The sequence below is a fragment of the Ammospiza nelsoni genome, chromosome 16 (genome assembly GCF_027579445.1).
Source record: "Ammospiza nelsoni isolate bAmmNel1 chromosome 16, bAmmNel1.pri, whole genome shotgun sequence".
NCBI lineage: Eukaryota > Metazoa > Chordata > Aves > Passeriformes > Passerellidae > Ammospiza > Ammospiza nelsoni.
This window is the reverse complement of record NC_080648.1, coordinates 10,307,285-10,332,891: the sequence shown is the minus strand read 5'-3', so window position 1 is coordinate 10,332,891 and position 25,607 is coordinate 10,307,285. Positions and strand designations below refer to the sequence as shown.

The 25,607-nt window shown below is 39.5% G+C and overlaps 1 protein-coding gene across 4 annotated transcripts in view; it reads left to right on the top strand.

The window, feature by feature from the left end:
- LOC132080278 (core histone macro-H2A.1) overlaps positions 1-24,658 on the top strand; it is a 42,915-nt gene extending 18,257 nt beyond the window's left edge. Inside the window, exons 3-9 of one of the 4 annotated variants that reach the window (XM_059483352.1) lie at positions 2,467-2,573; positions 3,985-4,182; positions 5,977-6,084; positions 12,749-12,839; positions 16,581-16,670; positions 19,758-19,932; positions 23,926-24,658. In XM_059483352.1, coding sequence (XP_059339335.1) covers positions 2,467-2,573; positions 3,985-4,182; positions 5,977-6,084; positions 12,749-12,839; positions 16,581-16,670; positions 19,758-19,932; positions 23,926-24,091 — 935 coding nt within the window. In that variant the 3' untranslated portion in view covers positions 24,092-24,658. Of the gene's footprint in view, positions 1-2,466; positions 2,574-3,984; positions 4,183-5,973; positions 6,085-11,184; positions 11,285-12,748; positions 12,840-16,580; positions 16,671-19,757; positions 19,933-23,925 lie in introns of all 4 variants that reach the window. The other 3 variants (XM_059483350.1, XM_059483351.1, XM_059483348.1) reach the window with 3 other exon arrangements.
- The last annotated feature ends 949 nt before the right edge of the window (positions 24,659-25,607 follow it).

The following is a 25,607-nucleotide window of genomic DNA, read 5'->3' as shown; positions in this document are numbered from 1 at the left end:
CCCTCTGACCAGGCTTGTGTACATAGCTGAGTTTGGCAGTTCTCAGTGCTGTGGGTCTCTCTGCATGTACAAGCAATACTTGATTGTTGTTGGAGCACTCAGGAGAAGGCCAGAAGAGAAATTCCACCCTCCATGGCCTCCTCCTCTCTCCCTCTCCCCAGGCTCCTCTTTTGTGGTCCTCAACAGCAGCGCAAAGCGTTCCCTTCCTGAAGAGGAAGTGGGGTACCTCAACTTCCCTAAAGGACCATTAGAAAACTGTAATTTCAAAATGAGTTTCCTGTCCAAGGAAGAGGGCTTAGCACTTACAAGAACAGTTCTCCACTGTACGAGGCAGACATTTTAGTTTTATGAGGAACAAATAAAACATTCCTGTGTGCTTTACAGGCATAACACTTTCTTAGAGTCTTTAGTTGCAGAATGGCCTGTCTGCATAGCTGTGCTGATCAGTCACAGGGAGTAACACGGCCTGACTGTTCAGCAGGGCTGGAAAGCAGCAGAGGTGGGGGAGCAGAGGCAAACCAAAAAACAGCAAAGCCTTCCCTTGCTTTTCAGCTGGGATTAGGTCTGAGGTACAAACAGCTGCATTCCTGGTGGGAAGAGGTGGAGGTGGTGGCATTACTCAGTGACAGAGCCTTGCTGAGGTCGGAGGGGATTTCTGGGGTGCACCCAGGGTTTCACTGTGTCCACTGTGAGGTGATGCAGGGCTTTGCCATCACAGGCTGCAGGCAGCAAAACCTCACATGTCTGAGCTGGGCTTGCCAGAAGTATGTGAAAGGGATTATGCCAACTTAATTCAGTGCTTTGGAGGTGTGGAAAGCATGAGCAGGTTGACCTTACCCTACTAATCCAGCTTTAAAAATAAATTAAAGCTATTGTTGTCAGCATGAAATGTTGAGTTACTTTGGGGTTTAGATTTAGTATTCTGCCTCATGCTATAATGAAGTTAATTGTGTACTTTGAAGAACACAAAAATGGTGAAAACACACCAAAATCCTCAATGAAGTTTAGCTGTAGAATATCCAGAAGCAGCTGAAAGTTTTCCAGTAAGCATCATAGCTTACTTGTTATGGGACTTAGGATGAAAAATAATCAATGAATCATGTTAAATTCAGTCTAATGAGAGGCTGTAGTCTGAGCTGTATATTATTACTGAAGATTTACTGTGTCCTATGGTAAAGGCATGTGGTCACATGAACTTTGATTTTAGTCTTTTTTGTTTCCAGGTTAATGCCTTAATTCAGTTCTCTTTGCCTCTAAATCAGGCTTACAGGAGAGCTCTCATGGTGTAGTCAGTTCTTAAATGTGAAATCAAGCTCATATATTACTCTAATGTTACTGTTTAATATAAGTGTGTATTAGATGCAAAAAAAGACATTTCCCTTTTTTTTCTCCTCTTTTGCTCCACATGTTTGCATATCTGCTCCACCAGATATGCAAAAGGAAATCTACCAAGTGCAATAGTGAGACACAGATTGTAGAGAGGGAGATGAAAGGTTAGGTGTAATGGAGACAGCAGTAGCACATAATTGCTGAGTCTGATAAACATGTTATGTCATTTTTTTTAATTGTTCCCTAGACTTTCTTGTAATTAATTGCATCCTTGCCCAAGGTTTGTTGAGCTGCAGATAAATCAGTTAGCAGGTAATGCTCTAGTCTTTCTCTTCAAAGATCCTTGCATGGGGAGCAAGTTCATCTTTCCTAATTCAATAAAAGCCATTAAATGCCTGGCTGTTAAACATTATTTTGTCAGAACTGGAAACGTCTTCTAAGGAATAATTTATGAGGAGCAAACAAACATGATTCATCAATTACTTTTTCTGGTTAAAAACTTCTTCTCAGATAGAGAAAAAAATCTTTTAATGAGTGTAGCAGCAGAATTTGTATTTTTAGTGTCCTAACTTGGATGTGTGCTTACATGGTTCCCTAATGCTAAAAATGAGTCACTGAGAATAGTGTCTTTTCCAGTAATAAAAAAGTAGAAGTGATACAAGCCAGAACTCACATTTGACAGATCTGAGAAAAAGACCTATAGAATTTGTGTTTCTGCTATACTCTGTCCTCTGATAGGAGAGAGATCCTAAGAGATGAGCACACAGAAGCCTTGAGAAGAACACTGAAAAGTGAGGAATCTGGGGAAACTGCTTCAGAATAAAGAAAAGAATAAAGAATAAAGAAAGAAGAAAAAGAAATAAAGAAAAAAGAATAAAGAAAACAATTCTAGTTTACAGCACAGGACTTAAGTGTACATTTGTTCTTCAGTGATTAGACATATAAAAACAAAATTATAATTTTAGAGATAGATGTCTATTGCAGGTATCTGCAGCAGTTAGGAGTGACATGATGTAATTCCCATACCTTAGAAGTAACATGATGTAATTCCCATACCTTTTTGCATGGATGCTAAATAACACAGTGACTTTTCTTAATGACCACGCTGTAATTAAAAGGAGCTTGCTTTTACCCCAGCGGAAATTCTGGAATTGGCTGGAAATGCTGCAAGGGACAACAAGAAGGGTCGAGTCACTCCTAGACACATCCTGTTGGCTGTAGCAAATGATGAAGAATTAAATCAGGTAAGAAAAACCTCTGCCATGTGAAGGCCAGGATTTCCTTTTAGGGCTTCTTAAATTGACTTTTCATATAGCTGACTTGTAACTCAAGACCTGTAACTTATTGAGCAGCACACCAGGAAACACTCACTGGTATGCTGGCTGTGTAACTAACTGCAGCACTCAGCTTAATTATGTATTTCAGCATTCCTAAAATGTGTAAAAATGCAATGGAGACATAAAATGGTATTGGCTAACACTATTACAACCACTTCTGTTGGACTGGGGAATTGTCATAAATTCTTCAAGGATGCAGAGAAAATCCTGCAGATGCTGGTTTTTTGTTTGTTTTTAGTTTCCCCCTTAACTGAGGACTCAGTGGGACCTATCCTGTTCTCACTGAAATATGTTATTGTGACCACAGAAGAGCTCTAAAGTCTTGCAAGTCTGTGTCCTTTTCAGACTTAAAGATGCCTTTAACCTGGCCATAAAATATTGGGCATCATTATTACAGTGCTGTGGTGTCAGCCAGAGGCAGTGACTGGGATCAATGTATCTTTGTGTGAGGTGCTGTAAGAACCCCTCTGAAAAGATACTTTTTCCAAATCTGTGTATCATGATGGAGCAGGAAAAATAATATTCCCCCAACCACCCTCCTTCTGGGTTTGTCTGAAATTTGGTAATACTTTCCATTCATTATCCCTTTGTAAGCTTGGAGCCTCTCTGGGTTGAGATTGGGGAGCAGTAAATACAAATCAGAAGGTGGGAGTGCCTGGGGGACTTTGATGTCACTGTCTGTATCCTCCTGAATAGTGAATTAGTCCCAGTTAGATGTATAAAAATTAGTTAAAGTGGTTTTAAATACAGAACATTATATATTTCACCTCTGCTTTTAAAGGCTTGAATAAACTGCAACTTTTGAATATTGATCTTCAACTGCTTATCTTTTGAAGAAAGACAGGTACAGAGATTTGTATAAATGTTGCCCTCTATTTTGAAGTTTCTTTTTCTAAGAAAAAAAAAAATCCTTTAATAAAACAATTGCAGGAAAATGCAGCACTTGGGACATATACTGGACTCTTCACAGTGTGGCACCTGCTGTAGTCTCACACCCTGGACTTTGGGGTCCCATTTTTCTCTCACAGACTGCCCTGCTGGGCCCTCAGGTGTGTGCCTGGGGCTGTCTTGTATTTCCTCATTGGGTAACATGCTGACAGTGACAAGCATGTGTGCAAGAAGAACACATGCTCCCTTTACAGTTGAAATCAAGTGTGTGGTCAGCTCCATTTCATGCATTTCTCATCTCTTCCTCAAGGATACTGGTGGAGAAACTCAAGGTAGTATACAAAATTTGCAGTAAATCCTATTTTCTATTTATCAGATAGTAAATACTGGAATTTGTCATGTACAAATTTTTTTATTTATTTTTGATTAGCTATTGAAAGGGGTCACCATAGCCAGTGGTGGAGTGTTACCCAATATTCACCCAGAGCTGCTGGCAAAGAAGCGGGGATCAAAAGGAAAACTGGAAGCCATCATCACTCCACCCCCAGCAAAGAAGGCAAAGTCTCCATCACAGAAAAAAACTGTATCAAAGAAAACAGGTGGAAAGAAAGGAGCAAGGAAATCCAAGGTAGAGTAATGTGTTTATTTTAAACCCAAAGCTTGCCAGCAGTAGCTGTAGGGTTCTTCACACTGAGTCAGCTCTCCATTGCCTGTGTTGTTACCAATGGTGATTTCAACCACAGTGTGAGCAGGGAAGGACAAGCTCTGCTCTTCCCGTGGTGCATCTGGAGCCTGAACACCCTCAGGAATGGCCCAGGTGTGCAGCACAGACAGATGGGCCATAAATACTCTGTTCTTTGTAAGAAACAGTCAGAGGTGGGCAGAGGGTGTGCCAGGAGACAAGAGGAAAGTGTCTGGGGGCTGTGCTGGTCATGCCTTACAGGTTCAGTTTGTAAGAGTAGAAGATCTTTCTAATGTGTACATGTGTAGCCAAGGATGTTCTTTCTTTTGCAAAGCAGCTACAGTTAAGCAATAAGTTTGGCAAGTAGGGAGAAAAGTACAGGAATTTCACATGGAATGGACAAGGAATGTGAAAGTTCCCTCTGGGTCAAGCAAAGCTTCTTTATTTATCTGTTTCTGTTTACTTGGTCTCTCTTCCAATTATTTTACTCTTTTGGTTGAATTTAGTTTGCTCCCTCAGAACACCTATTAGTGCACATTTCAATGCAGTGCTTCCAATAACCATGCACTAATAATTTCCCTAAATCTGGAATTTTTTTGCCCTGCTTGATTACAAAAGCAGGAAGTCTGTTGTGGGGTTCTGTTTTTCTTCCACACAATAAACTGTATTGTCTGCTTACTATATTGGTATTTGGCTAACAGTAAACTCCTAGGGAATTGAAATAAGACCCATGAAAATCTAATTTTCAAAACACTTGTGTAAAGTAAAGCGTGGTTACAGCTTCTAAAAGCACAATGTACCCTTGCATCAAAGTCATTTTAGTTGTTCAGCCTCAGACTTAGTTTATATACTTTGGAAAGGGGCAATAGGAGAACAGTGGCTTGCTCAGTGTTCCAGGTGTCCTTTTTTTGCTTCAACATAAATATTTGGTGCCTCAGCAATATCTATATGAAATCATAAGCAATAATTTTATTGAAAATGCAATTGGTACCAATTGAGTTTATAACCACAGTCTTTGTGAATTGATTTTCCTTTTCAAAATGTTTGAATCCTCCTTTTTGTTCAGTAAACCAATTAATTCCTGAAACCTGTTATTTCACAGCAGTAATAAAGTTGAAAAAAAGAAATGGTGGTTGAGGGGAACTCCTCTCTCCTCCAGCAGTTTCACTGGGAATGAAAGTAGGTGATGATGGAAAATTGTTCAGCCCATTTCCTGCAAGCAGGCAGATAGAAACTAGCTGTATTCTCTTGACACTGCTTCTAAGGACAGCCACATTACAAAGGAGAATTTCTAAAAATAAGTCTGTAAAATCTGGGAGCACCTCCCTTCACAGATAAAATTTATTCTCTGACAAGTCAGTTTCTAGTTTACAATGTGTGTCTTCCCACACACAGAAATCTGTAATCTTTGTCCACACAAGCCATTAGAAAGCTGTTAAAAGTTTGGGGCTGTTTATATGTTTTCCTGCAACATTTAGGACAACTGCCATCTCAAGTGTGTGCTGTTGTGGGCGAGAGGAGGTGCCTGTAGATCTGCAGATGTTGAGGTCATTTTTCCTATTGATCCCTTCAGCTGTTATCAGGCACTTTGCTTGGACTACAGGATAAAATCCAGCACCACTGTTTGTACAGGCATTTTATTGCCTGCTAAGCATTTAGTGCATGTCATATATCTTAGTGTCATTAAACTGTTTTTCTCAGAGCCTTGAGTTAACTAATTAACTGTATTTCTGGAAGAAGAAGCAGGGAGAAGTGAGCAAATCAGCCAGTGCTGACAGTACAACAGAGGGAACTCCTGCAGATGGTTTCACAGTCCTGTCCACCAAAAGCCTGTTTCTTGGCCAGAAGGTATGATCCTGCATTTTTATAAATTAATACCTATTTTTCTGTGCTGCTCAGGGAACAGCCCCCTCCTACTCCCCCCTTTTCCACAAAACATCTAGGTACAATGGACATTTCCCCACTGAGCAATCAAGGAGATGTGTGATATCAGTTTTTCTCATCAAAGAAATTCTCTGAAACAACTTCTAGAGCATTTTAAACAGTACATAAATAAGTCTTCATGTGACTACATAATTAAATACTTAATTAGAAGGAAAGCCTGCGTGCTTGTAATCTATCTCTTTCATAAACAACATAATTGTTACAGATAAGCATCTGCCAAAGAGATTATTCTAAGCATAAAATGTATTTTTTCCAACAGTCAGCCCACTTCATTGCTGATGTAAATGATTTACAGGTTTTTATCAAAACCTATTTTAGACATTTGTTCATAATAATGTTCTTATGCTGTGTTCTGCTTTGTGATTTACAGAAGTTAATGTTGTGTAATAATGAATGATGCTTTTATGAAAAGCTAGAAATCAACAATTCTTTTTTTCCCTGTGAATATGATTTGGGATGTGGGTTGGTTTAATACAAATACATATCTGCTTAAAGAGGATCCATTTAAAGAGATGAGTCATTAAATTAATTTGGTCTTTTATCCTGAAACCTGCCTTTAATATGTGATGCAAAATTTTCTTAAGTAAAACTGCATCTTTCTGCTATCATTCAATAATCAGATCATTGTGTTGTAAGCCATAAAAGATGAGCCATTGTCCATTGTTTAATGTAACTCCTCTGACTCATTTTTATTTCATAATGAGGTTGTTCTCCATTTATCCTCCCGTTTGTTTGCCAAGTAACATGCATGACAGTAACATTTTTTTCAATATTTCTAATTTTCCACATTGAATTTTACAGCTGCAGCTAGGTGGCTGGTTTGGTAGGGTTGGTTTTTATTTTACTCCTATTAAGGGGGTAGTTTTTCAAAAACATTTTGATGACTAAATTAGAAACCAAAATTTATAGTCTACATTACTGTTTCAAGAAAGCAAGTAATGTCAGACCTCTGGAGCTGATTTTGAGCTCATTTTAGTTACCAAACCTGTAATAAGACCTAGCGTTGTGTTCCAGCAAGACTGACCCAGCAAATCAGTGGGGCTTTGCTGTTGGGCTCTGTGGAAAAAAATCATGAACTCCAGGACTGCTTTAAGCTGTGGTGGGCAAAGCCAGTGTCTGTGGTACAGCTTCCCAGCGAGTCCCAGTACTGGGGAATGGACTTTCTGGCTTTCTCATTCACTTGAGTCCAGCCCCCTGAGGAAATTGCTGGTGTGACACATCCGTCCCTGCACTGGGTCCTTGTCAGTTAGCCTGCACATGAGAGGGACCAGGTGTCAGCATTTTGTTGTAACACATAATGAAAAGAGAAAATAAAAGAAAATGCAAACTTGTTTGTCTCCTGTGAGGGAACACTCCAAATCAAACAGATCATGTTCTGAGTGTTAGAGAAGGCATTTGAAGAATTGCTGCTGAGATCAATCAATCAGGATCTTTCAAACCTTCTGTGACATTCTTGAACACCTTTCCAGCACATCTGTTTGGTTTGCAAAACCATTATCTGCCAGATCAGAAAATCCTTTCCTAAGTGCAGAGATGGAAGAAAACAATCTTGGTTTTGATATCACACCATTCATAAGTGTTTAATGGAAAAAATGTTTTTCTTAGCTCCATGTTTATAGAAGGGAAGGAACTTATTTGCAAGAGTAGCTCTTCATCCTTCTAATAACCCTAAATTTAATTCAATGCAAAACCCACAAATGAGAATGTTGCAAACCTGGGTATTGTTCAGTTTTTAAATTACAATTATTGCATAAAATGTTTAGGTAACTGCTGCCATTCAGCTGGAAATTCTTAGAGGTCGTGAAATGGCAAAGAATCCTTCAGTTATACCTGTAGAAGTTTATTAGTGCCACATTAATTATTAAAATCTAGGTAATAAATATGTAAATGATTGCACATCCACAAGTGTCGTCCCAGTGGAGATGTGGCATTGTGCACATTAAGTAGTTTGTTTTTCCTGAGAGTATTACAAAGTAGAGGCAGAGTTGTAGGAACTCAGACCTAGGCTTTAAGGTCTGGAACTTCCAAGAGACCTCAGCTTTTGGTCTGCACTAAGCATCTTCAGTTTTCAGTATGAGACTCATACCAGAAAAAGCTTCAAGACTTTGAAGGTAATATTGTCTGAAATTAGAAATGCCAGGCTTAGCTTAGAAAATATTCATGGATGTGCTAAGTGCCATCTGCATTTTATCTAACTAATATTTAATTGAAATGTTACCTCAAGTTATGTCCATTCTTTGTTGCACATGTATATGCAAGTTGTATCTATTTATTTTTTTAAAGTGGCCCTTTAGGGGATCACTTCTGCCTAATACATGCTTCATACTGTTAGGTAGTGAAATTGAGCAATTACTCATTGGTGGATTTAATTCCACAGGAAAAATTCTGATTAATTTTTTATTTGTTTTTGGCAATTGGATAGCTAACAGTGCATTGAGCAGTAAATGCAGAATTTAGTAAAATAATACTTAGCTGCCAACACATGCTATCAGTCATGGGCAGCTTCTTAAGCATTTTCTTGTTGTTGCTAAATTGAAACTTTAATTACCAGCTGGCTGTTATGTAAATCCCATATATGAGTAGGCTCAGGGATAGATTTAAGGTCCAAAACAAAAACAGTCTGCAGCTGATAGATCTGAGGTAAAAACTTGTAGAGCACAGAATTAGGAATAAAAAAAATCACTTACAGAATGAGCAAAATATGTTTAGGAACATACTATAATTCCACAAAACAGTCGTGTTGTGTGCATGTGTTTTGCTGTTGTTTTTTTAATTTAAAAATTCATTAAGTTTTTTTAACATTTTGGTTTGATTTGATTTGACTGGTTTTTTAAACAGCAGTTGCTTGTAGTCAAACTCAAGACTCAAACTCCAGTATGAATAACTCAGCACGTCTGAAGTTGTAAAGGATTCCAAGCTATTTGGGAAGGAAGCTTTCTTAGATTTTATTACAAATTCCCAAACAGACACATACTTAAAACAGGGCTGAATTACACTCATTTTTAGACAGTCACCCTAGTTTGAGGTAACTCATAGTTTACTCAAGCAACATATGCAAATTATATGAAATTGCAGGCTTTTGAAAAGAGAAAGAAGGTCAATTCATAGAATCAAATTAATGAAATGGAAATATTTTTTTTCAGAAAATTTAAATATAGGGATGGTGGCCTCCTTAAATGCCCCATTCACTTGCATGGGTTTCATGGACTGGCTCATATTCCCTGGTAATAAATTAACATATACAAAGAAATTATTTGAAGAGTTAACTTTAAGACTGTGGGCTACAGCAAAAAAGAAATAAAATTCTGATATGGATGATATAAAGTGCCATGCCTGAAGATGAATGTTATGCTTTGTAGGCTGAGGGCTTTGGATTAAAAGGAAAGCCTGGCCTAACTGCAGCTGGTTGCAGGAATTGCATAAATAAATGAGAGCTTTCTCCTTCATGATTGTTCTCCGTATCACCCAAACAGCTACAGGAAAAATAATTTAAAATACATATTGTAAACTCAGGCATTGGTTATGCTGTAGCTAATGTATTTCCCCAAATGAAAAAGTCTGGAAAATCTTTTGCACTTTTAAAGTATTTAAAGTTTGTCAGTAGTAAACAGGGTTCCTGTGAAATCAGACTTCCAACAGAAGCTATGAAGCAGTGTCAAACATGCTCAAACCCTGGTTAGAAACTTTCCAGCAGTTTTGACCTTTGCCAAGTTTAGCATTCCAATTAGGTCACATCAAATTTTAGAGCTAGTTTTGTGTTGTGGATCACATCCTATGAGGAGACCCCCAAACGGTCTCTTAAGAGCACACAGTGCAGATGTGAGGCCAGTCTCTAGAGCTCTGTGCTGCCTTCTGCAGTTCCCTGTGTGCCTCAGGAGAGGAGAAATCTTCCTGTGATTGCAGGAGAAATCCTCCTGATTTAGAACAAGAAAGAAATTCAAGACATGCTTGAAATATATGGGGATACTTAGAGGAGTAAATGAGCATTAATGGTTAGGTTTAAAAATCTCCTTTCATAAGGGACAAAAGGAAGTAAAGCAAACAAAATAAAAACTAGAAGCGATAAGCACGTAATATCATGTGCCTGCTTATGATACCTCACCAGATATTGCCAAAGGCTGCAAAACTGTAATGAGGACTGAAGTGCTGTAATACAGAACATGGTGACTACTGATAAGGAAAGAAAAAAAACCACATCACCTTGTTGGGATGGAGGAATTGCTGGAGACAAGTGGCTGCTTTCTCAGAGATAGGCCCATGTTTGCTGGCTTAAAGAAGGAGCAGCAGCAGCTTTGATCCTGTTTCAGTGCAGAATAGTCCCAGCACATCCCTGCAACTGATGCTTAAGGGATGCTTAGGGTGTCCTTCATCTCTATACTTGGGGAAAAAACAAATACTCTCATTTGATAGCAAAATTGGAATCACAGAATAGTTTGGAAGGGACCTTAAAGCTCATCCCAGTCCAGCCCCCTGCCATGGGCAGGGACACCTTCCACCAGACCAGGTTGCTCCAAGCCCCATCCAACCTGGCCTTGAACACTTCCAGGGATGGGGCAGCCACAGCTTCTCTGGGCAACCTGTGCCAGGGCCTCAGCACCTCACAAGGAAGAATTTCTTCCTAATATCTAATCTTAACCTCCCCTCCTTCAGTTTTAGGCCATTCCCTTTGTCCTGTCACTCAATGCCCTCATGAAAAGTCCCTATCCAGACTTCTTATAAGCCCTCTTTAGATCCTGGATAATAATAAGAATCCCAAATAGTGATCAGTGTAAAACCAAAATAGAGCTTACTAGCTGGTACATTCATATTCTCCCAGTATGAGCAATGTTTGAGTCTTGTGTTTGAATTTTTTTGGGCTAATATCCCTTGATGACCTGCCTTTTATTTTGCATATTTGTTTGCAGTGATGCTATCTCCATCTGTGTTGCAAAGCTCACTTTTCTGCAGCTTCTCTGTGATTTCCCAGCTGTCCTGTTATTTCCCACCTCATGCTTTTCTTTTCAGCTGAACCTTATTCACAGTGAAATCAGTAATTTAGCCGGCTTCGAGGTGGAGGCCATTATCAATCCTACCAATGCTGACATTGACCTTAAAGATGACCTAGGTAAATGGGGCATGGGTTGACACAACTAACGGTCACATGGAAATTATGGAACCCAGAATTTACTCCCTAGGGCTTCATACCTTTAATCAGAGCAGAAATTCAAATCTTGCAGGTCCTGCTTTGTTGAAGAACTATATTCAAAACACTTTTTGACCAATTCTGAACACTTGCAGCTATTGCTAGTCTTCAAGCTGATTTCAGTTCAAAAAATTTAAATTCTTTTCCATAATGATCATATGTGACTGTTAGCTATTTTGGGGGGTTTCTTATTTGAATACTTCGAGGACTAAAATACTTTTTTGTCAGGTTTTTCTCAAAATAAGCAGTTTCTCCATTCTACCTGCAATCTTAAGGGTTTTATTTCAATACTTAGAGTAGGCATAAAATTTTTGGAAAGGGTTTATTACTTTATTAGCTGTCTCGAAATCTTCCATATCTTGATTTGATGTTTAATTCAGTCAAGAATTTGTTTCCATTATGTTTCAGTTCTTCCCTGTCACTTTTACATTCAGCTGGAAACAAATACTGACATTATACCAAGAGTGAACTATCATGGGTGGAGAATCACTTTTGAAGCTTTTCTTTTCAGATTGATAAGAAATCAAAAAATCCTTCTTTAACAGAAGTTTATTCTTCAACAAAACAAAAATTGCCTTTATTGCATTATGTACTGCTTTCCCTTCTTATTTGAGTAGACCTGCTGCTTTTTTTGAAACTTCCTTAATGGAATACAACCCATAATTCTAATACTGCTGCATTTCCTATGGGAATGTAGAGAAGTAACTTCACAAGAAAAAAGGTCTAAGAAGGCTAATTTTTATATCAGCATTTCTTAGAAATAGATATCTTTCTGCAAATGTCTTAGCCATTTCAGCATATAATTAAAAGATATGCCTTACTTTTAAGCTATACAAACAATTTGTATTTTCTAAAGCAAATTCTGTACAACCCTGGCTGCAAATACATAGTTTCCTACATGTGAAGGAAACTGGTATTTTTAGAAACAAAATTATTAAAGACTTTACATATGAAAATCAGTGGCTGTCAGCTTATTAGTGCTGACAAAATGGAGAAACTAATTATTTTGTTTGTCTTGATGATCCTGAATTTCTCTTTTTTAAACAGATTCCATATTTTAATGTCATGCTCTGTGGGGAACTGGTTGTTCTAGGTTTCTGCAAAGTGAAATGGGGCATTTAGCTGATTTTAAAACTTTGGAAATGATCTCATGTGATTGCTCTGACTTGTCATTTTAACATTTATTTGATCATGTCATACTCCTTCTCCTGCTCCCTACACCCCTTTCTCTACACACACCTGCACACACAACTCAGCATACTCCTTTGGTGCAAGGTTTGGAGATGTAAAGGTAGGAAAATATGGACGTTGGTACATGTGTAAATGTAGAGCCTGTGCTGGGTCTCTGTCCAACGTGGTTGATATACATCTGTTTACCTGTTGTAGTTGCAAGTTGTACAGGCTGACATTGCCACGATCGACAGTGATGCTGTCGTTCACCCGACAAACTCTGACTTCTACACCGGTGGTGAAGTAGGTAATGGCAAGTTCAGTGCTGCAGTTCGTATGTGTGTGCATGGTCAGCAGCCACCAGCTTGTTGTAGCTATGCAGATCTGCATTCATTTCTCACTTCCAGCAGTCCCCACTGATCCTAACAAGAAACGAACAATTACAAACCTAGTGGGCATTTTTGGTTTTTGTTGCCAAATCAGCCTTTCAGAAGTAACTGTGGAGTGCACCACCAAAATTTAAATGCGGGCACTTGACCAAGGAAAATGAATTACGACATTGTTGGTTTGACAAGTGCCTGGTTTCAATGTGGTTTGAGTCTTGATCTTTAGATTTTAACCAGTTCCAGTGCACCCTCTCCATGCCAAGGTTCAGATGTTCATATCTGGATTCACGGGCTGGATCTAACCTGTTTGTATTTTCCAAACTCTTAAGATTATCCTTATGGACCGATGACCTTCCTAGCCCTGCTCCACGGTCCTCACACCCACAAGCCCAGCTAGTGCTGCACACACATCAGTCACCTGAGCTACAAGACTGAGAGAAGGCATGACAGGAAACAGGACAGACCTCTTAATTCAGCCATCTGAACTGTCCCTTGAGTAACTCTTCACCTAGCCCTTCTCTTACCCCTCTCATACACAGAATTTTGAAGGATTTTATAAAAGGATAGGAGCACTTCGATTGAACTGCCTTGGTAATTTGAGAAGGCAAATCAGAACTTGGGCCAAATGTAGAAGTTGCTGGCAGTGCTTAAGAACAAGTCAGCTGATCCCAGCCTCTGTTCTGCATCTCATCTTGATCTCACCATCGCTGTGAGAATGGGCGCCCCCATGCCTGAGGCCTTGTTTTCAGAACTGCCTTGGAGGGACACACATCCTGCACCACCTGTTTTTTCTGAAAGGGCTGTATTCTGAGTAACAAGCAGAGAAATACAGCTCTGGTTGACCTGCTGGGGCAGAAGCACTGTGACTTTGCTGGCTAAATAATATGCAGAGTGTCATAGTAGCCTGTACCTGAAGAATATGCTTCCAAAGTCTGTCAGACCCATTTAGCCAATGTGCCTATCTCCTACCCTGTGACAAAGAAATGCTTTTCTACTCTGCAAAGAAAATTGTGTCTTGAAGTTGGACTGCTCATTCCTTAGTGTAGGTTCCTGTTGCCTCTGACTGCTGTAAGAAAGAATAGAAGTGCACAAATGCTTAGCTTCCAATGATTAACTTTTACCCATCTAAATTTTTTTTTAATTTTTTGTTGGTTTTTTTCCCTAACAATTTAAGTGTATTGGGGGCTTATCCTGAGAATTTTAGAGCCTAAATTTCTGCTAACGCTGTTTTCAACACTGATACCAATGCCTGCTTGGAAAGCATGAGATAATGATCTTATTCTCATGGGAGTGACACATATTTATGCTTGTGAGCAAATAAGCTACTAACCTTGAAGCTGTGAAGCAAGACTTCCCTCAAGAAACTTGCTAGTGTAGTGGAAAATAGTTAAATAGTCTGTCCTTTGCCAGATTAAGCTAATTTACAACATAGATGTCAAGTATGATTTCAATATAAACCCTCACTGTTAATCAGAAGAAAAGCATAATTGAGGAGTAAATGCAGAATATTTCACTCATTCATACCAAATATCACTTTTTCTCTTCTTTGTACCAGATCTGCTAGAAGAGAGCTGAGTGGAATAAACCGACATGGTTGTTCATTGCTTTTAATTATAAATTAATTCCCACTAGAATGGAAAAAGCTGATCCTTCTGGATTGAATTAAACCAAACTAGGCTAAAATCCATTAAATGTACAACAGCTCTGCAATGGCAAAGAAATTACCTACTTAATAGAACTTTGCTGTTCCTAGGTTCTGCACAAGGCTTAATTATGTTTCCCCTTGAAACAAGAGAAATTAAGGATTATGAATGTCATGGATTTTAGGACTGATCAGAGTCCATGGACTCATGAGGAATATAACTGGCATATATATAAATATAAATAGGAATGATATGGAAATATGTACAACAAAAATATAACTGGAATGGAAGGCTGTTTCATTCCCTCCCCATCCCTCTCAGTCAGAGTGGTTTTATGAGACCCTGGAGTCATCCATATCTGCTGGATGGGCTCAGCAAAGGGCACAGAGTGTTGTGCTTTACTCAGTGCCTTTGAAGGGCAGAGTGCTTCCAAGCACCTGAGTGCTGCTCTGGATCTCCTTTCCCAGCACTTAAGACACCTTGCTGCTACCAATAAAGCCATTACTGTCTTTTCTAAGAGATTTGTAAGGTGATCCTCCCACTCAGTTGCACTGGCAAGGGCAACTTTAAGTTCAGGAAGACCTTAGGAGTTTGGCTGAAGTATTTATATTTAAAAGCTTAAATGAGCACAAACAGCAAATTACACTCTGACCTACACAGTCTGACCTTGCAATCCAGTTTTTGGCAAACCCTGTTGTGAACTGGTTATGAAAAAGCCAAAGAAAAGGCACAGCTTTTTTAATTGTCCTCAGCTTTTGTACCCCAAAAGCAATAAACTCCCACAAAAAAAATAGACTCAGGGTCACAGAGTCAGTTTTTGAATGGAAAACAAATGCATTGTTTTCAGCTTTTCAGTTTGGAAGAAATTTAGCAAAACCAAACAAAAGCATCTTGCAGTCTTCTTTGTTCCTAGAGCCATATAACCTGATTTAGTAACTGGAATCTTGGAGGAGGGAATCTGCTTCTTGGAGCATATAGTATGTGCACTTCCATCAGAAATTGCATTTTTTTCTTTCTTCATCAGTGGAAGTAAGGGGTGTCACCAAATAAATGTCTAGATCTTTAGAGATCCTAGTTCTGAATTTTTGGAAATCACTTTTCAAAGCAATATCTCAAATCAGAGCCTTTATGATATCACTGCTTTTTATTTATCTACCTTTATAATTAATATGCACAGTGCAAAATTATGTGGGATGCTTATGTAGTTAGGAAAATGCTTTCTTGGGCTGTTTTTTCTTTCATTAATATTTAAAACTAGAGCTGCAAAATAAGATCTAAACCATTTAGTGATGGACTGCCTTTGTAAACAGCATACCTTTTGGTTGCCCTGACACACTGCACAGCTCTTCTCCTCCCAGAATAACTTTGTCCAGCTCCTTAGTTGTAGTTAGAGAAGTTCATTGGAGGAATGTGTTCCTTAGAGATTCTCCTTATTTCTGAGGCTCTTCCTCTTGGTTAAAGGTGGCTCAACAAGCTGGGCAGTTACCAAGTAAAGCAGCCCGCTGCACTCACGAGACTGTTTCATTCCTGGGGCCACCTGTTGGGGTCAGGGACCAAGATCAGGTGAGTTTCAAATTCTTATTGTGGCAAATGGCTCTTTAAAACAATTTGTAAGAGAAGAGGGGAAATGAATCCTAGGGGAAGGAATGACAAACCTTCAACCACTGTTGAGCTAGCACATTCTTCTGGAACATTTCACACTAAGAGATGCTCATGAGAAGGAAGGAGGTAGGGATGTCATGTCAGACGTTTCATGACAGTAAATTCAAGTCTGAGAATGTTAGCAAGGGATACCAGTGTGAGGTTTTTGGGTTGTTAGGGTTGTCTTTTTGTTCTTTCTGTTGTTGTTGTTGTTGTTTTTAATGACTAGCTAATTCTCAAGTCCCAAAAGGTTTAGATCTTACTTTGCAGTCCCCAAAAAATGTTTGGGCAGAAAACTCTAGAATGATGTAACAAAAGCAAATGATGAGTCACATATCTGCTGAGATCAGAGGAGTAAACTAACAATTCTCTGTTCAGGGAGCACTTTGGAAAAGAAAGGTGGCAAGGAGTTTGTGGAAGCCGTCATTGAGCTCCGCAAAAAGAACGGGCCGTTGGACATAGCCGGAGGTGAGGCTGCGCTTCGGGACCCCCGCCCTGTGGCACTGGGGCTTGGCTCAGCCAGCCCAGCTCCCCCTGCAGCACTGCTGGGGCTCTGCTGTCTGCAGGCAGCTCCCAAGGGCTGTGTGTTTGTATTCTCCACAGTTAAACTGCACACACTGCATCTTAAGTAACCTTTACCTAAGCACCTGGGAAAAGGGCAGTGCTGTAGTGTTACAGTAGAGCCAGGCTGTTCACAGGTACGTGCATGCACACTCAGTGTTGATCATTAAGGGCACAGTTCAGAAAAGCAATTAATGAGATGCTTATTTTTTGAGTCCAACTCTGTTAAACATCTGCTTTGCTGAAATGCTGCTGACTTTCACTGAACTTAAGCATGTGCCTAAAGTTCAGCATCTGCTTGGGTACTTAGTTTAATCAGTGCCAAAATCATCACTATAAAAGCTTATGACTTTTTGATGCCTAGTTATCAAAATTTATGTAATCTCAGAGAAAAATCTACTATGTGAGTAATAAAGTTTGATAATGGCAATATATAATTTTACACCATCTGTGAAATTGCTGATCCGTGTTGTTCATATAGAAGGCTGATTCTGCCATCTGTGTTTATGCTATAAAAATAAATACAGTGTGCACAGTTTTGTAAACGAATACTAACTACAGCCGAAGGGGAGATGTAAGAATTCAGCTCTGACAGGAAAAATTACAACTGTTTACTTCTGGAGCTTAATACTTTGGGGGTTTCTCCCTTGCTTTTTAAAAATTTTAATAAGTTTTTCTTGGAATTTTTGTTCTGCGAAAATATGCAGAATCAATTACGCACTTTTTTCTTTTTACTAACTTCAGTACAAGATTGCTTACCAGCCCAGACCAAACTGCTCCAAATAGGTGGCAAGTTAAAAAGAAAAGTTTCTTTTTCTCAGCTATTAGTGCATCCCTCAGATCTGGGCGTTGCTCCAATCTTACTCCAGGGCAGCTCTGCGCTGCACTGGGATAAACTGGCTGTTAGGGACTTGTTAGAGGACTCTGGAACAGAACTAATACATCAGTTTTTCAATCCTAAATGTACCCAGGGTTCAGATTTCTCAATTCTATGGGCATCCCTTTAATCTACCCATAACCAGAATGCTTACCTGGAATGTGATTAGCACAGAATAAGTCCATAGTTGGCTTTATCATTCTTACTTCCCATTTCAGTGCATTTGCATTTGAAGTAAAGGACAGCTGCTCTTGATAATGAACAGTTGTCCTCATCAGAATTCTAATGTGTTAATTAATGACTACCCTGAAAAACACTCCCTGAGAAATATTAAAGTTGGTCATGTGTATCAATACAGTACTTTATTCTCTCAGGGTGAGGATGATATCCACATTTCACATCTGACTAGAGATATGTCAGCTGCTTTTAATAGATTTTTCTTGGATTTATGATGTATTCTGAATCTGCCAACATTTTAGTTGCACATTATGACAAATTAACATTGCCTAACACTGAGGCTATTCAACATGTTGGGACTCTGCAAAGCCATAAGAACATAAATGCTTGTGCTTCCATTGTCCTTCAAAATGTTCTGGTTAACCCCAGCTCAGGATCCATATGACAAAGTCTATTTTTCTCTTTCCTGCAGCAGCCACAAGATAGTATCCATATGTGATAATCATGTGCCAAGAGTTACCTCTGCTATACTTAAATAGCAAAATGCCTCATAAACATTCCAGAATAGAATAGAGGATTTCTATAAGAATCTCTGTAAACCTGGTTTTTTAATGTTTTAAAAAACTTGTTGGTGTTTTTATTATGGTTTTGTGAAGACATAAGTTACCATTTTATACCCATGCTTTTGTTGGGTATTTTAGGGGCTGACTCTCTGTAAAGGCTCACTGTATGTTCTTGTGAGATTTCAGATAGATGTTTTTCTTCCCTCAGCTTGTGATTAGGGTGGCTTTTTCCCCCCAACCTTTTTTTTTTTTTTTTTTTTTTTTAAACAAACCAAAGTTACAACTTTTTATTTGCAACCACAGCCCAGTGAGTTCAGAAATGACAGAGATCCTCCTCCCCTAGCTCCTGGCAGGCAGAGCACAGTCTGTTGTTGCTCTGTGATGGGAAGTGGTGAACCCAGAATGTGTTCTCCTGCAGAGAAGTAGGCCTCTCATCTGGAGAATCCCTGCCTGTCAGCAGTTTGTAGGCAGGGTCTGCTGCATCTTCTTAGTCCCCACATGTCCATGGTAATATTGTGGTGATAAGATATGATTAGTATAGTAAAATTCTTTTTCATTTCTTTGTACATACAAGGCCTGGCCTGTTGTTACACAAACAATGTGAATCAAACACTGCAAATCTGTAAATGCATCCTCTACACCCCTCTGTCAAGAATGTGATGAAAGAGGGAAACTAAGCCCAGCATTGTTCAAGTGATCTTGTATGACCCATCCAGAGAAAAGCTAAAATAAGGCCAGGCCCAAAGTCTTGAAATCAGACAAAGTGTCTTCATTATAGTTGTTCAGAGACAAAGCTGGAAATAAAGCCAGAAGCTTAATTCACCTCTTTTCCCTCCTTCCTTTGGGGTTTGCAGAGCACTAGTAGGTCTGAACTGCTCCAGTTTGGGCTGGGGTATGATCAGAAGCCTGCTGAACACTCTGTACATTTAGCAGGAGTAGCTGAAGGTCACCAGAGTGTAAGTCCTTGTGTCTGTCCAGCATCCTGGTATTTAGTGTATCTCTGCAGTAAACCCAACCAAAGCAAGATCATCCCTTGTCTGGGTTTGGGTTCCAACAGATACTGCCCTTCTCCTTACCCAATCCTAAGTATGAATGTGCTTCCTTTGATGTCAGCCACGAATTCTTGCTCTCTCTCAAATAAGCTCAATCTTAGCTATGATTTATAAATTATCACAGCAAAATGCAGCTGGAAATGGAAAACACAAAGTCTCTGTAATCATGTTATATTTTAAGGCTGTGTGATTTGTGATTTATAATCTAAAACATTCTCAGGGGCTAAGGGAATGAATGTTGATTGTTTGCTATTTTAATCACATGTACACTCCTTCAATCCTAAAGAGAGGAAGGTAATTATGTTTCATTTTCAATTCTTCCTAGCTGTTGTCAGTGCTGGCCATGGACTGCCTGCAAAATTTGTGATCCACTGTAATAGCCCAGGCTGGGGCTCAGACAAATGTGAGGAGCTGCTGGAGAAGACAGTGAAGAACTGCCTGGCTCTGGCTGATGAAAAGAAGCTGAAATCAATTGCATTTCCTTCCATTGGCAGTGGCAGGTAAGGTTGTCAGGCAAACCTGATGCCAAATAGGTCACATTCTCTGGGTGCCATCTGGTGTTCCAGTCCCTTCCCATGTACAAAACACATTGCTACAATGCTGGCTCTTTTCTTCCTTGTTTGAATCAGTTCCCTAAAAGAAGAGTTTCTTCTAGGTTTGTTCAGGCAGTGCTTGGAGCCTGCAGTGTTTTCCTGAGTGCTAGTTTAGTGTTGGCAGATCTCATAGTGATCCCTGCTAATCTTAAAGCATGCAAATGGGATAAAGAGCATAATAAACTTTCAAGAGAATGTTAAAAGAATTCTTTCAGACCATCAATTCATTCATATAAATTGGAGATGTGGAAAAGAACATGAAGAAAAGAGGTCTCTTTTGCCTGATTTTAGTGCATCATGAAACTTACCTGTCTTACAATGGCCAGAGGACATGGCTTAGTGTTTGTTTAAGCAGCAAACCTAAAGTGCCTTGATTCTCAGGATTTGCAGAGTCACTTCAAGCTTTCATCCAAAATCCATAAGCTGAATTCCATAGAGTTTACATCATGGGACTATTTCATTAAAAAAAAAAAAAAAAAAAGACCTTAAAACCCCTTGCCAAGGTCTTTGAAAGCCTCAGTCGAAAGTTCAGGTCCTCTGGCTCTGTACAGTGTGCTCAGTGCCTTTGAAAGTTGGATCATGTTCTTAAGAGTCTCAGTGCAGACTGACTGCACCTTTAGTCTGAGGCTCCTGGGTTTGGGGTGCAGTGGGAGGTTGGGAACACCTGGCCCTCACTGATGGCTCAGTAGGAAGACCAAGGGCCAAATCTAGGCTGAATTACACAGTTGTGTGTATTAACCCTGACAACTGACCATCTTGAGTTTGCCACAAAAGAAGCTGGCTGGTGTACAACAAGAATATTCTTCCCATTGTGCCGTGTTGCAACAATAAATTAATTCTTACATATTCTGTGGGCTAAGACAGAAAACAGTGTTTGAGGTTTTGGGTGAATGACAAGAAATAAAAGTTTCATGAAGATGCTAAATTTAAGCAACTTGCATCATAGAAATCTCCAGCTAAGGTTAATTTGCATAGGTGTAATTTTTAGGAGATAACTTGAGCAAACTTTGCAGAACAGTAGAGAAATACAGCAGGCAATTCATAGTAACTTATTGGATTAACTGTCAGGGTCATAGGCTGGTCAGTACAAAGAGAAGCTCTGAATCACTGTCTGGGAGAAACTCTATTCCTCCACGGAATAATGTGGAGAGTGCAGTGTCTGTGGAATTGGTTATGTAAAAATGGGACCATGTAAAGTATCTTCCACACAGCCCTGTCTTTTCTGGATAGCTCCCAGCAAAGAACCATTCCCAGCCCTTGTGAAGTAGGTGATTGGTACTGGAAGATGATGAAGCCTTGAACAATCCTCAGGATTCATATTCTGTTCTGAAATTTGGTTACTGACAAGCAGGATCTGGGGCAAGTCCTCCCCTTGGTATATACATATTCTTACTTGAGCCAGTTAAAGTGGTGCTTTTAAAAGATGGAGAGAAGTCAAAAGGCCTTGAGTAATATATGAGGTTATGTATTTTTCCTTTTTTTCCCCCTTAATTAGAGATACTCAAGCGTAAGTTAATTTTGGAGAGAACATAATATATTCTGACAATACTCTCTACTTGTTTTTATGAAGTCAAAAGCATTAAAAAAAGAAAAAAGTAAAGCTTTAAAGATAACAAATGCCAAAGACACCACATGTATGCAGCTGTTCTAGTACAGGCATCTGTCAAGCAGACATCACCCAATAAACCCACATAAACAGTTTCATTCTCTTTTATAGTTGAGGAATGGGATTACATGAGGGCAGTTCAAATAAATCACGAGGGGAAATAAAATAGCATACTTGTAGCCTTCATTGGGCCAGATGCTCAGCTACAGCCAACTTATGGAAAGCACAGCTTGGGTTCTGTTCAGAGGTAGCCTGGAGTTCAGACTGGTAGGGCCAGCAGGAGAAAAGGGAAAGGAGAGTTAGGGATTGAACATGAACTCATCCTCTGAGAAGGGATTTCATTCTGATGCTCTGACTTTGATCTGAATTGACACTGGTTTGGCTGAAGTCCCAAACTGCCTTTTCACAAGAATTTAACTCAGACCCACAGATCAATGCATCAGGCTTCTGTTTCTTGCAGCCCACACATGGCCATCAGGCCAGCACCTTCCTGCTGATTTTTCTGCTCTCTCTTGTTTCTTTTGGGAGAGGTGTCCTGAGCAGTGGATTGTTATCAGCTTGCCAAGTGGCCTTCCTTTCACCTGGCCACTCTTCTTTAATGTGCCCTGGTGTGACCACCCTGCCAGAACACTTGGAAGCTGTGTGACTTCAGAGGCCCCTGAGAACAGCTCAGAAACAGTGTGTGTCCCTGGTTTGATGCTGTCTTGCATGACAGTTCAGAAGCAAAGTTCCTGGAAGATCTCTGCACTGTATGCCAGGATGCAGCACTCAAAAATAACCTGCAAGTGCCCAGGTGTGGAAGCTGCTCACTCCTATGCAGCTCCTGTGTCAAAACTGCTCTCATTTGATTAACTTCTCACACAGCTGATTATCCCTGACCAGCTCATTTGGCTTTGGAATAGTACAAGCTTTGCTCACAATTCTTTTTCCTTTTTTTTTTTTCTTCTTCAATAGAAGAAAAAAATCAGGCATTTTCAAAAAAGAAAAAACAGTGTAAGTTATTTCATGCCATAATTTTTGAAATACCACAAACATTATCTTCAAGATAGCACATATAATATCACATTACAAGCAGGAATGACATGGAATTGCTCTCTGAGAATGCTTTTTGATAACGCAATGTGCAGCAAGTGGGCCATGACACATGCAGTTGCCCTTCACATTTGGTGTGTTGCAGCAGAAAATAAGAGGGAGATTACAACAGCATTTTACTACCAGTGTGGTGCTTCAGTGAGCAAGTGCTGAGAAAAGTTCACCTGTTAGTGCCAGAGGTGGATTTAGCCCAGCTTCCTTGAACTGCTCAGGAAATGCTGAGAAACTCATTTTTCTGTGTAATCTGTAAATTATTTGTAGTATTAATAGTACACACTTTATAATGGGGAATATTAACTACCAGGTATCTGTAAGTGCACACCAAGGAACCAGGTGATGTTCAACAGGCTCTTCCAGGTTCTCTTTGGGTGCTACCCCTAAGAGAGTGGTCATGTCCCATCACCTTCAGACTGACTGTGGAGTGCACATCACTGAGGCTGGGGGAGGGCTCAGAATTTGGCAGGTAGACCCTGGTCTGGGTGAGTAGCAGTACTTCAGGAGTAACACAGCAACAAAGTTCAGGTCAGGTTCCAAGCAGTTACCAGGTGTAATTCCAGGAGTTTGCCATGATCTATAAAATTCAGATCAAAAAGTTCAGGTCATAGCTTTGTTCATATCATTCTACTTGTGCTTGTCTTGTTTTAAGAATAGATGAATCTTTTGGGCAAGGTTCCTAGATAAAAATGTGAAGAAGTTTTATGAAAGGTTGTCAGGTTAGGTCCTTTAAAATCCTGTGCTTAGTTACTGTTAGTAGTGGTAAGACCATATTGTACTTTGGGGTTTTTTATGTTTCATACTCTATATCAAGTTCTCTGTCCCTTTTTATTTTTAACAGTTGCCTTGCTTTCAGGACAGGTTTGATTTTGCAGCTCCAACACATACACTGCTTTCCAGAACACAGCAGGCTCTTGGTTTACTTACCTGTTAAATGAGAATAATTGACCCATCAGGTATCACGAGGTTCAACCCAACAGTGTCTGTAGACTCTGTATTCATATTTTAGGAATGCTTTTCTTCTGTTTGAGCATTTTAAGTCTTGCCTAAATCAACAACTTCTAATTCACACTGTAAACCCTGGCTTTGCAGCTTTATTTGCTGTAAGGTGTTGGGAGAAAAGCTGGAGCCTTCCCTGGGAGGTTAAACCATCAAAAGTTGGTTCAGCAAGTCTTGATTGTCTTTCTTTTTTTTCTTTCTCCTTCTAGAAATGGCTTCCCAAAGCAAACAGCTGCTCAGCTGATCCTGAAAGCCATCTCCAGCTATTTTGTGTCTACAATGTCCTCTTCAATCAAGACGGTGTACTTCGTGCTCTTCGACAGCGAGAGTATAGGGATATACGTGCAGGAAATGGCCAAGCTAGATGCCAACTAAGCCTAGAAAAAAGCTACAGTACCAGCCCCCTCTTCCACCCATCAGCATCCCCAAATCCTTAAATCATTGTGAGGCAGAGCATCCCTTATTTTAAATTTTGCTCATCTAGAAAAAATAAAGGTGGGGGTTTTGTTGTTTTGTTTTGGATTTTTTTGTTTGTTTTGTTTTTCCTCTCTAAACTGTTTTATGTTGGCACTGATAGTTGGCATTACTGCTGTTAATGCACTGTTATACCAGGCATTGTCTGAAGTTAGTGTAATCTAGAAGATTTTATAGTTTTATTTTAATGAAGTATGGATTGAAGCAGGAAGCTGTTAGGAGTATGTAGTCTTTTACTTGTGAGAGAAACAGGCCAACCCTATTTTGTAACTGTGTTGTGGTGCTTTATCAATACATCAAGTGGCGTTCCTTTCATTTTTTAAAAGAACAGATGCTATAAACCTAATTTGTGTTTGTTTATTGTCTTAATGATTCTGGAAGAAAAAAAATACAGAAACCCTGTTGTCCTTAATTATATTTACAATTTTGAAACTGTGTGAATTGATTTAGTAAAATGTTTGAACTGTTGCTCTTGGTGTACTTGGATTGATTTTTCCTTTAAGCCTTTATTTTTTAAGTTCTGAAAAGTTAGCTCTGAGAGGGATGAGAGCAGACCAGAATCAGTGACCTGGAAGCTTGTTTGGGTATGCTGGGCATCTTCCCTGTGCTGGCTGCACGTGAGTGGGCTCAGTGCCACTCACAGCAGGGATTTCTCCAGAGTGTTCACCCTTCCCAGTTACTTCAGATCCTGTTCAGAATCTGCCCTAATTGCCTCTTCAGTTTGGGAGGTTGAAGCCTTTTAGATCAAGCAAGGCCTAAGATTTTTTGAACTCTTTCCAGTCATCTAATACTGGCCTGTTTGAAGCTACTTTGTATTTTTTTCCAAACATTTATGAGCCCTGTTTGTAGTGGTGGCCCTGTCCTTTGCACAGCTGAAATCCATACCAACATAGACTTTATGGAAGCCACTTGGGTTTGTACTTTGAGAAAAAGAAGTTACACTGTTAAAAGCTATTGCATGTGGATGCTGCTCTGAGGGAGGCAGCTCTTCCTTTGAAGTTTTTAGCTGATTTCTAGGTAGGAGGCATACGTTTTCCATCTCTGTTGAAAACTTCATTTGCTGATGAAAGAGTATTTCACATCCAGTCTGGATTGGCCCAGAGCAACAAGCAGACCAAATCTGACTTTTCAATAAGTTCAGGAGCACCAAATATTGAAAATGTGTAGCTTGAACTCCTGCAAAAGTTTGGGGTGTTTTTTGTAGAAGTTAAAATACTTGGAGTCTTCAAGTGTAGAGAAGCAATGGCAGCAATAACAGAAGGCAAAATTTAAAATATAAAATAAAAGTTATTTTAAATATATACCCAAAGTTAAAAGGAGCAAAGAGTACATTTTTTTTGTGCTTCAGATGCATAAAGTGTTTGACCAAAATATGAGCTCAAACTTTAAAATTTTTTATGGCCAAAATGGACTTTGT